The sequence below is a fragment of the Anoplopoma fimbria genome, chromosome 5 (genome assembly GCF_027596085.1).
Source record: "Anoplopoma fimbria isolate UVic2021 breed Golden Eagle Sablefish chromosome 5, Afim_UVic_2022, whole genome shotgun sequence".
In the NCBI taxonomy this organism is placed as follows: domain Eukaryota; kingdom Metazoa; phylum Chordata; class Actinopteri; order Perciformes; family Anoplopomatidae; genus Anoplopoma; species Anoplopoma fimbria.
Genome location: NC_072453.1, coordinates 2,697,457 through 2,711,128, shown reverse-complemented (window position 1 = coordinate 2,711,128; position 13,672 = coordinate 2,697,457). Strand labels below are relative to the sequence as shown.

Here is a 13,672-nt window from a genome sequence, read left to right as displayed (position 1 = left end):
CACACTCTCTCAGATCTCTCAAGTACTGTAGGGCAGCAGGGAGGACCTTCCTAATTGTCTTTAAAGCATCTTCCCTGCAGCTCCACCGGGTGTCTGAAAGCCTCTGTAGTTCAAGGACACGTTGGTCTGGATTCATGGCTTTTTGAGTATCCACAAATGCAGCATGGCGCTTTGTAGAGTTGGCAATGAATGTGTACAGCCTCTCAACGACTGTGAAGAAATCCACAAAGTGCTTGTTGGATTTTGCACTCTCAACTAAAACGAGATTTAAACAATGTGCATGGCAGTGCACATACAATGCTCTCTCATTTTGTTTCTGAATCCGGGACTGTAGCCCATTGTAGCGTCCACTCATATTGGCTGCTCCGTCATATCCCTGTCCACAGACATCTTGAATGTTTAAGTTGTTTTGCTCAAGTAGCTTCATCACTACATTCTCCAGTGCCTCTCCCGTTGTTGATGCCACATCACATAGTTGGACAAAGCGTTCCTTTATAGTCATGTTGTGGACATATCGCACAACAAAGGACACCTGCTCAATATGTGACACATCAGTGGTCTCGTCGAGCAAAATAGAAAATTGTGATGCTTCTGTCACTTCCTTCTGTATGATTCGTTTCACATAAACACTAAGTGCTTTTATGAGGTCATTTTGTGTCCTATTGGACAGGAGAGAGACCTGGCACCTTTGGTTTGATGTTTGTTTTTCCTTGACTACGTCAAGATGAAGCCCGAGTACGCTGTCATATTGGCCGAGCAAATCCACCAGGTTCAGAAAATTTCCTCTGTTTGAACTTGACAAGCCTTCTTCATTACCCCTAAAGGCCAAAGCTTGTTTTGCCAGAAATAATGTGATGTCCATTAAACGGAACATAATCGCTCTGTTTTTCTGCCTCTCTCTTTCTTTGGCTGCTTCCATCTGAGAATCAGCTACTGCAAAAGCCCTCTGCAGTGTATCTTTTTTAAAGGCATTCCACCTAATCATGCTTAGCATATGCAATTCACTGCTGCGGTGCTCCTTGATCTTCACTTTGGCCTGCCTCCACAAGTTTATCCCTACAGACTTCCATCCTGTCCTGCTCTGAAACCTTTCCTCATTCATAAAATTCCTGCAGCTAAAGCAATGCATGGTATCATTCAGTGGAGAATATTCCAGCCAGGGGTCATCATTATACCATTGGGCTTGAAAAGAGCGCCCATCTAAATTTTGAGGGAAATTTACCCTAGGACGGCAAGGTCCGACTGAATTGGAAAATGTGATGAAGGTCTGATCGTATTTTAGATTGCTGCTCTGTACATGAGCTGGATCTGTGGGATTAGCCAACCTCAGCAAAAAATCGAAATCTGTGGATTCTGCCCCACTCTTCATCTCAATATCCTCCCTTGCTGATGTTCTCCTCTCCCTCATCTCATCCTCTTGCTCATCTCTCCTTTCCCAGTCTGTCCTGATCTCATCTGGGATTGGCTCTGGCTCTGGCTCTCTGAACGCAGCTGATGCACTGGGCTCATCATCTGTCCAATGACATATTATTGTTATTACCATTACCATTATTATTGTTATTACCATTATTATTATTATTGTAATGCCCACTAGAAGCAGTGGTATTTATGTTCAGCTCAGGCAAGATCTTTGAAAGGATCTCTAAAATAGCCTGTTTTTTTTTAGATTACAATTATTTAGCATGCAGCTCTTTAACCCTGTACTTTCTAGCATGGTCCTCTCATATATGGTGATCAGCACTTAGGCCTACCTGCCCTATGTGCCTCCTCCTGGTCCACATTTTCCGAGTGTCTGGAGGCTTGTGGCTGCTCCTCATCTTAAATGTAATGTAATTATGAAAAATTGCCATTAGTAGGCTAAAATATGAGTCTGATTAATTTATCAATTAGCCTACACAGTATAATTTATTATCACTATGCAAAGTCTCTGCCCCACCTGCTGTTTGGATTTTTCGTAGCCAACCCTGTAGTGATGTGCTCCTCTTTGCTGCCTCCTTCAGTTGTCTCTCTCTCTCCTGAATCCTCCTCTTTTCACTGGGCATTTCGGCTTCACTTAACAATAACAAACAATACCCAAAATAGTGATAAGATTTAGGCATGAACCATTTTGAATGAAAGAATTCATGTGATGCATTACTTCCATCATTTATTCTTCTTGTTAAAACGAAATGTTAGAAACTAACTATCAGCAGACATGTAGCTTAGTTTGCGATGTGATAACGGGCTGCTTGTCTGCAAGCTAGCTAGCTGTCTGATTATTTAGGCTAAACGTTACGTGGCAAACTGAGCCTGGATTTATGAAGATTGTAATTCATTTCATAAAACGTGATGATGATTGTTTGTTTGTTATACATCTCAAATTCACCTTTTCCGACAACATCAAGGCAGTCGTCTGACTCGTCTCACAGGTGCTGCCGGTGTTCCGGTCGCGTGCAGCGCTGCAGCTACGTAAAGCAGCTTTCACACGCCGCGCGGCAACTCGCCGCCTTCATTCATTTCAATGAGGGAAGGGCGGCAGAGGGGAGGCGGCAAAAGCGGCTGTTGCCGCGCGGCAGAGTTTGCCCTCCCCCTACTGACTTTCACTCTCAGTGCCCGAACGGAATTGAATGAGGCTACGCTTACTTTATGAAATGTTTCGAGTGGCGATTTTTTTTATCTAGGCCTACATGGAATTCTGCATCCATTAAATTATTACATTTTTCCTCGGAAGGGCAACCTGAGTCGAGGAGGGCATATGGGCAGTTGCCCAAGCAACCTGAGCAACCCCCCTGTGCACGTCCCTGGCACTGCTCATCACCTGCCCAATGCAATCCCAACAGTGAAACATGGTGGTGGCAGCATCATGCTATGGGGGTGTTTTTCAGCTGCAGGGACAGGACGACTGGTTGCAATTGAAGGAAAGATGAATGCGGCCAAGTACAGAGATATCCTGGAAGAAAACCTCCTCCAGAGTGCTCAGGACCTCAGACTGGGCCGAAGGTTCACCTTCCAACAAGACAATGACCCGAAGCACACAGCTAAAATAACAAAGGAGTGGCTTCGGAACAAGTCTGTGACCATTCTTGACTGGCCCAGCCAGAGCCCTGACCTAAACCCAATTGAGCATCTCTGGAGAGACCTGAAAATGGCTGTCCACCAACGTTCACCATCCAACCTGACAGAACTGGAGAGGATCTGCAAGGAAGAATGGCAGAGGATCCCCAAATCCAGGTGTGAGAAACTTGTTGCATCATTCCCAAGAAGACTCATGGCTGTACTAGCTCAAAAGGGTGCTTCTACTCAAGTCTGAATACTTTCCGTATCCACTGTATGTGCTCCTAGCAGCTGAATAGCAAATGGATTTGGAATGGCTGCACCTGTAAATCTCATCCAGTGTTGCATTGTTTTTTTCAACTATTATTTCTATTTTTATGAATAAAATGAAAATATTGAGAGAAGATCCCCCATAAGTTTTAAAATAAACAGTTATTTTGCACAATGTGTGTGTGAAGAGAGTGCAAAATTGGCTGCCTGCAGTTTGGTCTGACCCATGGTCATGGCCTTGTAGGTGTTTGGTGGAAGGGAATTCAAGCATCTAAATGTGAGTTCTGCCCAAAACTAGCCCTGTAATAAAAAAAAAAAAGATTTATTAAGTCCAGGCAAGTCATGAGTTTAAAGGTTTATTAAATGCGAAAAACTCTTCATAGCAGTTTACAATCATATAAACTCTGAAAAAAGTTATGTCGACAAGTATTTTTTGTTTCTTTCAACAATATAAATATGCCCTTCACATTACAAAGTGATCAAATTGGAATTGTGCTTGCACGTATTTGGCCAACACAGTGACTCAGTTAGTTTTGGCCAACAAGTTCTCCAAATTAAACGACAAAATGCATTTGTCTATGCCCTCTAGAGCGACACAAAGAGGTGTTTTCTGATCTGTTCTATTGACAGGATGCCAGACTTTGGCAGTACCTTCCAAAATTAATTTAAAAAATAAAATATCTTTTTTTTTGTCCAGTCATGATTCTTACGGCTGTTTGAGGGCTTTGTTACTTCAATGCAAATATCTAATTTTGGGGAACGTGCGGAAACAATTACTACTGTCATTCTCCCTGGGAAGACAGTCTCCTGTTTTAGCAAAAGTCAACTTTTTTGTTGGAGAACCAGGTATGCTGTTGCACTCTGCTGCATCGGCTGAGTGACTGTGGTTTTCAAGCAGGGCTGTTGTCCGTCTGAAAGAAACCTAGACATTGAGTATAGAATATTCATTGTAACTCTTTTTGTTTTGGTGCTGGGTTAGGGTACAAAAGCCATTTCTAGGATGCATTTATGGGGTGAATGTAATACCAAACATTTCAGTGAGCTGCTCAGGAATAAATTAGTGTCTCAGATTCCTACTGTAACTAATGTTATAATCTATAACCCTCTCTCAACAGCCATCATAAAAGACTTCTCCTGAGCTTCTATGGAATTAAACTTTCTGCGCTGCAAAACCTCATTGTTTGTTTCCAGAGGCTGCCCTTGGGCAGTTACTCTTTCCAGGCATATACTGCAGTAAACATGCAGAAAAAGCGGCTAAGAAGATGTTAAGTGTTTCCCATTTGTAAGGTAAACTAACTATAACTCACAATACCCCATGCAATATGGATGAAATGCATTGAGAATGAGGGAAAGTTTGTCATCTGCTATTGGGCCAATTGCTCAAGGCTTGCAAACCAACAAACACAGCCTCTGGATCTACAGCTTAACTGCAAGGCCGAGAACCTGATGTAAACCAAAAGGAAATTTTGGTGCAGGTGATACATCATTAAGCAGAGTGACCAAATAAATTAGGCTTTATTTGCTCTTGTGATTACCTTATTTTCACACGCACACTGTGCTGAGACACTTGCCTGCAGGTTCTCTCCAGCCTGTGATTTGTTACTCAGGTTTAATATATCCACTTCAACCTAGCCGGCATTTATTCAATTCGGTTTGATGAAATGCAATTTAGCGTTTTAAGTGTGGGTATGTTGACATGCTTTTTTATCATCGACTGCCTCCTACTGTACCCTCCTGCTACTTTATTCAGCGCTTTCTTTCAAAAGGTCACTTGCTTTCTTTTATGCTGAGGTGATCTTTTTGTCTGACCTGCTAACTTCCCCGCTGTGGTCAGTTGTGTTTGAGAGGAAATTATGCCTCAATTGGAAAAAAAAAAAAAAAAAAAAATTGTTTTCAACTGCGAGTGAAAAGCAATCATAACTTCATTTTCTCTGTCGTGTGTTGCGGACTCCTTTCCTGTTTCTCTTGGAACCCAAAAGGTTTTCATCCAGGGGTTTTAATGCAGTTATCTGACCAACCTTCACTTTTGGTGAGAGTGAACTATAAACTGCTATTCCTGTCACATTCATCTTTCTTGTTGTAACAGGTTCTTCACTGAGATGAAAAAAGACTTCCATCCATCCATCCATTACCAGTTAAATGTCCCACAGTAATGCATTTTTGGTGAGCTTGTTAACACTCAACTGTAAGAGAAAATGCTAAACCATTTTAACATAGTTCCTGATCACAAGATGTGTATACTGTATCCTCAGTTGGGTGTATTTATAGTTGTACATTTTAAAGCTACCAATAGAGGAAAGTGCTGTGGTGGCGGTTCTTATCATAGATTCATACGTTTCAGCAGACACACACATTGTTTAATCCATTCCTTACACTTGTGCTCTTGTGTTCTTGACTAACTGACAAGAAAAAAAAGCAACCTCCAAACTGTTAGGAGGCGAGTATCACTCTAACTAGAACCTGATTCTGCTTACACAGTAAGAGAGCTCCCCAAGATCTTTATCCTTCGCCCAACACCGAAACCTCTGAGCATGCGACTGAAATACAAATCCCTGGTCTAATCCTCCAAGGAAAACCCAAGTGTATGCCCCTTAAGCATTTGCATGCAGACATTCTGCCATCCTGTTCTGCTTTATCCTAAGAGGCAGATATCAGATGACTGTCAGTATCAAGCAAATGTGTAATGCGTCCAGGGACCATCATCCTCATCAAGGCACAGACGCAGCAATAGCATCCCAGCAAGCAATCGATGGACAGCGATTTGCGTCGGATTTCACAACAGGATAACAAGACACGTTTAAAATGCAGAAACGAACATGATTCGTGCCTGCACCAGTTTAAACCTGTCTCTCTGTGAGACACAGGGCTGTTGATATTCCCACCGGGTCCTGACCAAGGATGTGTGCTCATCAATCTTGTTTGCCAATTGTATCACATCCCATATAATGATAGATGGCAAATTTAGATCTTCTCTCTATATACTAAAATAGATAAAAAATAATGCAGGCTGCTTCAACTGGGGACCGTCAACTTGGTGTCATTTTGAAAAGATCCCATTGACCAATTATTTTCCCCGTGAAAAGATATCACAGAGGTTTTGGAAAGCTATTGTGTGTGTGTGTGTGTGTGTGTGTGTGTGTGTGTGTGTGTGTGTGTGTGTGTGTGTGTGTGTGTGTGTGTGTGTGTGTGTGTGTGTGTGTGTGTGTGTGTGTGTGTGTGTGTAACTGCTTGACAGCTACGGTGTTGGTAAATGATGCAAATCCCTGAAACAAAAGGTCGTCCTCAAAACAAAAGGTGTGGTGTGTGTGTGTGTGTGTGTGTGTGTGTGTGTGTGTGTGTGTGTGTGTGTGTGTGTGTGTGTGTGTGTGTGTGTGTGTGTGTGTGTGTGTGTGTGTTAATTTGCATATAACCCTAGATAGTACAGTTTGCTGACAACATCACGGTGATAAAAAAGTCCAAGCCCTTAAACGGCAACTGTTGTCACATAAAGCAAACAATAATACAGCTATATGCTTTCCAAACTCTATTTCCTTTAGAAAAGAGTCAGCCATTGAAAGCATAATTATTTTATCTGGATTTGATGTCTCTGTAATGTTCTGAATAGCTGTGTCTTTAACACTCTTCTGTTCCCTTGCCTTCTACAGTTTTGTAATTACGTTTTTTTCTTTTGTCTTTCAGAATAAAGTAATGAGCATTGATGCTGTGAAGGTCAAACTGCAGGTAAGAGCAATACATCTCTTTAAATCTCTCTGTCTTTATTTAAATGCTTAAGAACTGACTTTAATCGAGTAAAAGTTATGATATGTTTTTTTTAAATAAATCACCAGCAACTGTTTCCCGTGGCACACATACCTCTCATACATCTTCACTGCCTGCTGTGGGAGGGCAAAGACGCCCAAACGATGACTTAATGAGGCCTGAGTTAATCTCTGTCAGTCAATTAGCTCGCTGCTCTGCCTGACTGAAGACACTGGAGGGAATAATAGACTTTCCATCAGATTATCAGGCCTGGAAATTATCAGCAAGAGACAGAGAGGGAAGCCAGTGAATCCTCGTTGTGCAAAAACAGCATTAGATACTGTCTGATGAGTTTTTCACGTCAATTACACAACACTCACGCTCTCTCTCCCTCCATCTTTCTCATCTTTAACGGATCTGTGTTCATCCATCATATCATATCTGTCAAATGTGATATTTCAGGTGATTTCCCAGGGATGAGTTTAATGAAAGTTGCAGGCATATTCACACTTTTTAACTTCTTAGAACTTGTGAATCAGAAAACAAATTTAAATAGTACTGCAGGTGCCTGCACAGATTTCTTTACACGTGTACCCACAGGTACCTGTTTTTTCTATCTTGTGATATGGTTATCCAATGATCTTGGCCACTCGGGGGCAGCACAAAAAGCTATATATACTGACAAATTGTCACCATTTTATTAACATGATAAAACGCTTCACCTTTACTCATCGGACAATTCCCTTAGCCTTCATTTAAAGACGTGTTTCCCTCAGAAATTCCCTCTCCTTTCAGCTCTGCTTTTGGTCACCACCAACTTATAAGGCATATATTTGTTTCTATAATTGTTAAATGCTCCACTATGTTCACCAGATAATAACTACAAGGGTAGGTACTAATGTTGGATTTATCAGAGCATTCTCAGCTGCTTGCTCCTTCTGGACAAAATGAGGGCATGAAGGAGTCGAAATATTAAAATTAAGGTCTGTGAAACCAAAACAATGAGCTGAAAGATTTAAAAATGTCCATAAAGCAGAGGGGAACTTCAGAGCTGTAAGATGTGATAAATTAATCTGCATCAGCACTGCAGCATCTGCATTTCTTAAACATTTTTTACTTTGTTTTGCATTCTCTGAGGATGATTTAATTACCTGTGAAGTTGTATTAACTGTATTTCTCTATCTTAATTGTTTCTCTGATTAGAACAAATGACCTGAACTTAAATGTAAAACGTGACAAAGAGCCTTAAAGAAAAGGGGAGGAGAAATAATCCATCAGGAAAACAATGACAGAGAGAGTGGACCGAAGCTCCAAAAGCGTGGAGCATAAAGGAATATAATGGGGGGCCAGATAAAAATGTAAATGCCCTTTAAACATCCAGTATTCATTGTCAGTGTGATTCTTTTTGTAATGACTTTTCCTCTGTGACATAATGCAATACAAAGCACAGGTGCTAGTCACAGTATTGTAAGTACGATAAGGAAAAATGTACGGTCAGAGTGTTGTTCTGGGCTAATGTGATTCTGTTTGGCTGCTTACACCCTCCAAGCTAAATGCAGAGTCAATTAAAATCTAGCTCCATACACACCACTTTAGCCAGCCTGTTCTCACTCCAAACGTATCAAATACAGCAGCTTGGTCAGTGGCCTTCCCCATCAAACTATGACGCTCTATGTCGATCTATTTATAGAACGCTGCAGGTTTTAGTCCTAAAACCCGGAAATAAATCAGCATTGTTGCAAATCCGGTTCCCTCATCACAAAGTTGATGGGGTTTTTTTAATGGGTTTTTGGTTAGATGTCTGAATGTTAACAGATTGATGATGAATGATAAAGATGTCTTCTTGTTCTTCTTTTTTAGATTTGGGACACTGCTGGACAGGAGCGTTTCCGGAGTGTCACACATGCTTACTACCGCGATGCTAACGGTAGGATTCCTCCGTGTTGTTACTATGAGCCTGTCTGAGTGTGCCTGTCAACCTCCCCTCCACCTTCTATCTCCTCCTGACACAGCCGAGCTGCTCCGACTTAAGTCTCACATCCCTTGTTTACTTCAAAACGTGTGATCGACAGTCTCCCCGTCTTTCCTGTTGGGAAAGCAAAATAAACACCCAAGTTGCAACTGATTTAATGAAATGGGAATGAACATAAATGGAATTGCATGTGTCAAGTTATGTGTAACTGTGTGTGTGTGTGTGTGTGTGTGTGTGTGTGTGTGTGTGTGTGTGTGTGTGTGTGTGTGTGTGTGTGTGTGTGTGTGTGTGTGTGTGTGTGTGTGTGTGTGTGTGTGTGTGTGTGAACGTGTGTGTGTGCAGGCATTCGCTAGAGGCTCTGTGATGTGCAGGTTCCCTTAAGCGAGAAAGGCTAACCACTGGGTGGGAAAATGAGCCTGCCTCTCAGACAACGGGGCCGGGGGATGGTACAGCTATGCGCTACTCCCTTATGTCCTTCTGAGTGTGTGTGTGTGTGTGTGTGTGTGTGTGTGTGTGGCAGTAATATCACAAAACAACCCCGCTGAGTACAGATAGCTGTGTGCCTCAGGGCCAACCTCAATGAGCAGGTGTTGTGAAACACACAAACACACACACACACTCACTAACACTCTGCTGTACAGGTATTATCATGAAAATCATTCGGCTGCATACAAAATAGCATCAAAATGGGTCTTTGTATCTTTATGTGTGAGTGTGTGTGTCTGTATGTGTGTACAGGTTTGTCTTTAAATGGGAATGAACATAAATGGAATTGCATGTGTTTTCACGTTATCTGTAACTACGTGTGTGTGTGTGTGTGTGTGTGTGTGTGTGTGTGTGTGTGTGTGTGTGTGTGTGTGTGTGTGTGTGTGTGTGTGTGTGTGTGTGTGTGTGTGTGTGTGTGTGTGTGTGTGTGTGTGTGTGTAGCTGGCCAGTTGCCCGGTTATATTCCGTTTTGGTCAGTGCAACAGTTTACCCTGGCTGATCTTTAACAAGGCACCCAGGGAGCCCAGAACCAGCTCCTCCGATTTGTCCGTCTGTTACTGACTTTTAAATAAAGCTCATTCGGTCTGACGGGCAGGACCAGGGGAGAAGAAGCAGCTCGAACGCAGCTGTCACGAAGTAATGGACAGGTTTTGTCCGTGACTACGACTTTGAAATGTATAGATCCGACAGTTAGAGGGCTCTGGTGCGTTTCTTAGCATCGACATGTGGAAGTGAGCGAGTCCGATGTCTGAAAAAAGAATAAACAATTGCTGTGCCCTGACATTAGATCTATAGTCCGAAGCATGATACATCCATTTTGGACACAAACACTGCCAAAAAAATCATAATTTAAATAAAGGAGGATAAAGTCTGTAGGTATTATTAGTAATTCATGAAATAATCCATATGAGATCTGTGTGAGGCATGGTGCAGTTTTTCCCTCACTAATTATCTAGAAAGAAAAATAAATCTTGGTATTTATTATTCTTTTACATCTCCACATGAAACACTATCCGAGCCCGTACGCTCCGTTCTCTCAGTGACAGATATTTCTTGGGAGCCCCTCCCTGTAGCCCACCGAACAGCTCCACCGCCATCTGCTATTAGTTGAGAAAAAGATTTGAGCACATAAGGTGCTAAGCCAAAAAGTGTCCACAAGTCTCAATGACAATGTCATAGTGAGCAGCCTGCCAGCAACAGGAACATTTACAGACTGCCGCTGATGTCACTGCTCAAGCTCAAACAGCATATTCTACAACAAATGAGTCACAACTCATTGTCATTTCTTATGAATACATGTCTGCTTAGTTGGCCGTTTCTCTCTGTTGGAGCGGATGTCTACCCAGCATCCCCCTGTATTTCATAAGTCATACCTGGCATGAACCATCTGATGCAGAGAGCGAGTATGAAAAAACACTGCTGCGCCGAAAGTCTGGCAGCAAAGATAGAGTCAGAATACAATTTTGTGATGGAGGCAGTTTCTTGGCAATTCCAGATTCTTAAAATCTTAATCTTGTCATTCCTATTAGTAATATTGCAATTTAACACAACCTGTTAATTGCTCAGAGGTGGGAATGCACGGACATCTCTTAAACAAAGTCATGAGGGGGCAAGCTGGAGAAGTCAATCATACTGAGTGTAAGATAAAAGTTGAAATCCAAAGCAAATTCCAAACTGCCTATCAAAGCTGTTGGTTATAAATGTTCATCAAAGTTTACAGACCAAGTTTGTGATTCAACTTTGACATAAATTGTGCACACATGTAGTTTAACTGTTCAGTGAGGGATGACCCATGTCATGATGATGCTTTGAGCGTAGTGGATCGGTCAAAATCACAAAGGACTTTTGTCCAGGAGACCGTCTGTGTCATGTTCACAACTAAAAGTAAATGTTGACATTTAAGTTGTTTTAAGTTGATTGTGTCGTTAGTCACCTGACTCACATGAGTTGTAGTCAAGTAGACGTCAAACACGCTCTTTTCCTTTAACCTAACTCAGTGGTTTTGTTGCCTTAACTTAACTTCCTGTGAAGTTTATTTGAAAAAACACTATGCATTTAATGAGGTATTTGATGAGTTGAGAGTGAGAGTGTGATGATTTTGGAGCGTACAAATTTTTCAGTGAATGCGTCCTGGCATGATCTGATGACAAAAGTTGCATTGATAAAGTTTAACCATGACTTGAGTCATTAGAAATCGATAGCTGATATTTCAGTCTCAACTAAAGTAGTGGATGCACACACTGACGGACTGATGGATTGACATCGCCATATCAAGCCACACAGCAAGTTTGGATAAAAACATTGCAGCATTTAACAATATCACGAATTGATACTTTGCCCCAAACCTAAGCTATTGATTATTTTATTCCGCTTTGGCCCCGATCTCTGCTGTCGTTAAACCCTTAATGAGGGAGCAAGAACATCTAGCAGTGAATTCCCCAATGGAGCTGGCAGTTTGCCATTCCAACAGCATGGAGCCAATCCACAGGATGTTGAAGAAGCTGGATAGCAGACTCAGCGGAGGAGACAAGTAACGAAGGGGAACAGCAAAGGAAGGGCCAGAGATGTAAAATAAGAGAGAGGATATTGAGAGATTGAGTGGGAGAAGGCAAAAATATGAAGGAAATATTAGGTAAGATAAATTGAATGTATTAAATCAAGAAAGGGAACAAGGTCAAACATGCAAATAACCTGTTTTTAGCTCTCCAGGCTGGCCGAGGGTGGAAGCCAAAAACAAGAAAAGCAACTGTTCTGAATCCACCAACGTAGAGAAAGAGAGCAAGAGGAATTAAAGGGTGAGAGAAATCATTATAAAACCTTCAATAGAAGCTCGCCCGGTCATGAATTAGCATTCTGCCTCAATAGAAGGCAGCACCCTGTAACAGAGTACTGAGGAATTAAAGAATAATTGAATTCAAGGTTGTCATGAGTGCTCTCAAGTAATTGAAGAGAGTGAGCAGCTTTAATCCAGCCCCTCCATGCACTTATCCTAAATGACAAATGATGTGTTACTTAATGTGTTCCTTAAAGTAGTTTTGGAGACAATTGAAAAGCTTGTCACCACCATTCCATCTATGATATCAGTCACTTTCTGACATAGACATCACATGTTCAAATGATGGACATATCAGCTTGAAGTGAAACTCCAATTTCCTTTTACCATTTCCTTATCTCAGGAAAAAAACAAAAAAACTGATGAATGTTAAGAAATAAATTGACATAGTGAATGGCTGCCTTACACATAAACGCTTCAAATGGTGGTTAATGATTAAAAGGGTTGCCCGTGCTGTGTTGCTCAGAATGAGGAGCTTTGTCTGCTTTTTTCCCTATTAATGGCCTTTATCGAAGTCGACGTCTGACTCCCTCTCCTAGATAGCTTCAGTTCCACCGGTGTCTATAACTCAGTGAATATCCTCACAGAGGGTTTCTTTTATCGTCTTTCTGAAAAAATTGGGACCTATTTCTTCGTTTTTTTGGTTTAAATTCCAAGCCAATTCAGGAGTGCTCATCATTTTAACGAAGTGAAACATCAATTGAAGTGTTTCTTCTCTTGAGAGACAGGTGCAGGGGAAAGTGAAGTCATCCTACTTGATTAACGTCTGCGTCATTAAATTGGTGATAATTCATGTGCTAATATTCTAGACCGAGACAAAACAACAATCAATAATGATTCTACAACTAAAGCTCCCATGTTGTTAGCAAGTGTGCAGTGGCTGAGACTCATGGGTATCGTATAAGGCTGTTACGGTTTGTGGATTCATACTGAACCGTGGTGGTATGGGGGTCACGATCCGTTGCATGCTGAATGGATGGTTTGGAGATTGAAACCATATTAATTAATATAGGTCAAATGTAGCTAACTGATTTCATTTCAATTATACGTCCTTATGACATTCCACAAAGCACTATGGGAACTGTGGTCCCATAAGACACATACTCTATTTCAAAGCAATTACCATGGGCTGGTAAAACTAGGCTGTGGAGCTGACTCCAGGTACTTCACACATAATAAGCAGCGCTCCACAAAATATAGTTATTCAACTCTTGCTTCACCTGTTCTCGATTTCCAAAAAGCCACAAACATGGCTGAAATGAGCCATAACAGAAAAGACGAGAGAACTTAGAAAAGTAGTGACAAACGGTGATTGTGGGACAAACGGCCATTGTGGGACT

General features: G+C 41.6%; 1 protein-coding gene across 2 annotated transcripts in view; it reads left to right on the top strand.

Annotated features, from left to right (window-relative positions):
* LOC129091357 (ras-related protein Rab-26) overlaps window positions 1–13,672 on the top strand; it is an 80,612-nt gene that overhangs the window by 31,126 nt on the left and 35,814 nt on the right. For both annotated transcript variants that reach the window (XM_054598943.1, XM_054598942.1), the window contains exons 3-4: window positions 6,982–7,023; window positions 8,902–8,968. In XM_054598943.1, coding sequence (XP_054454918.1) covers window positions 6,982–7,023; window positions 8,902–8,968 — 109 coding nt within the window. The remainder of the gene's footprint in view (window positions 1–6,981; window positions 7,024–8,901; window positions 8,969–13,672) is intronic.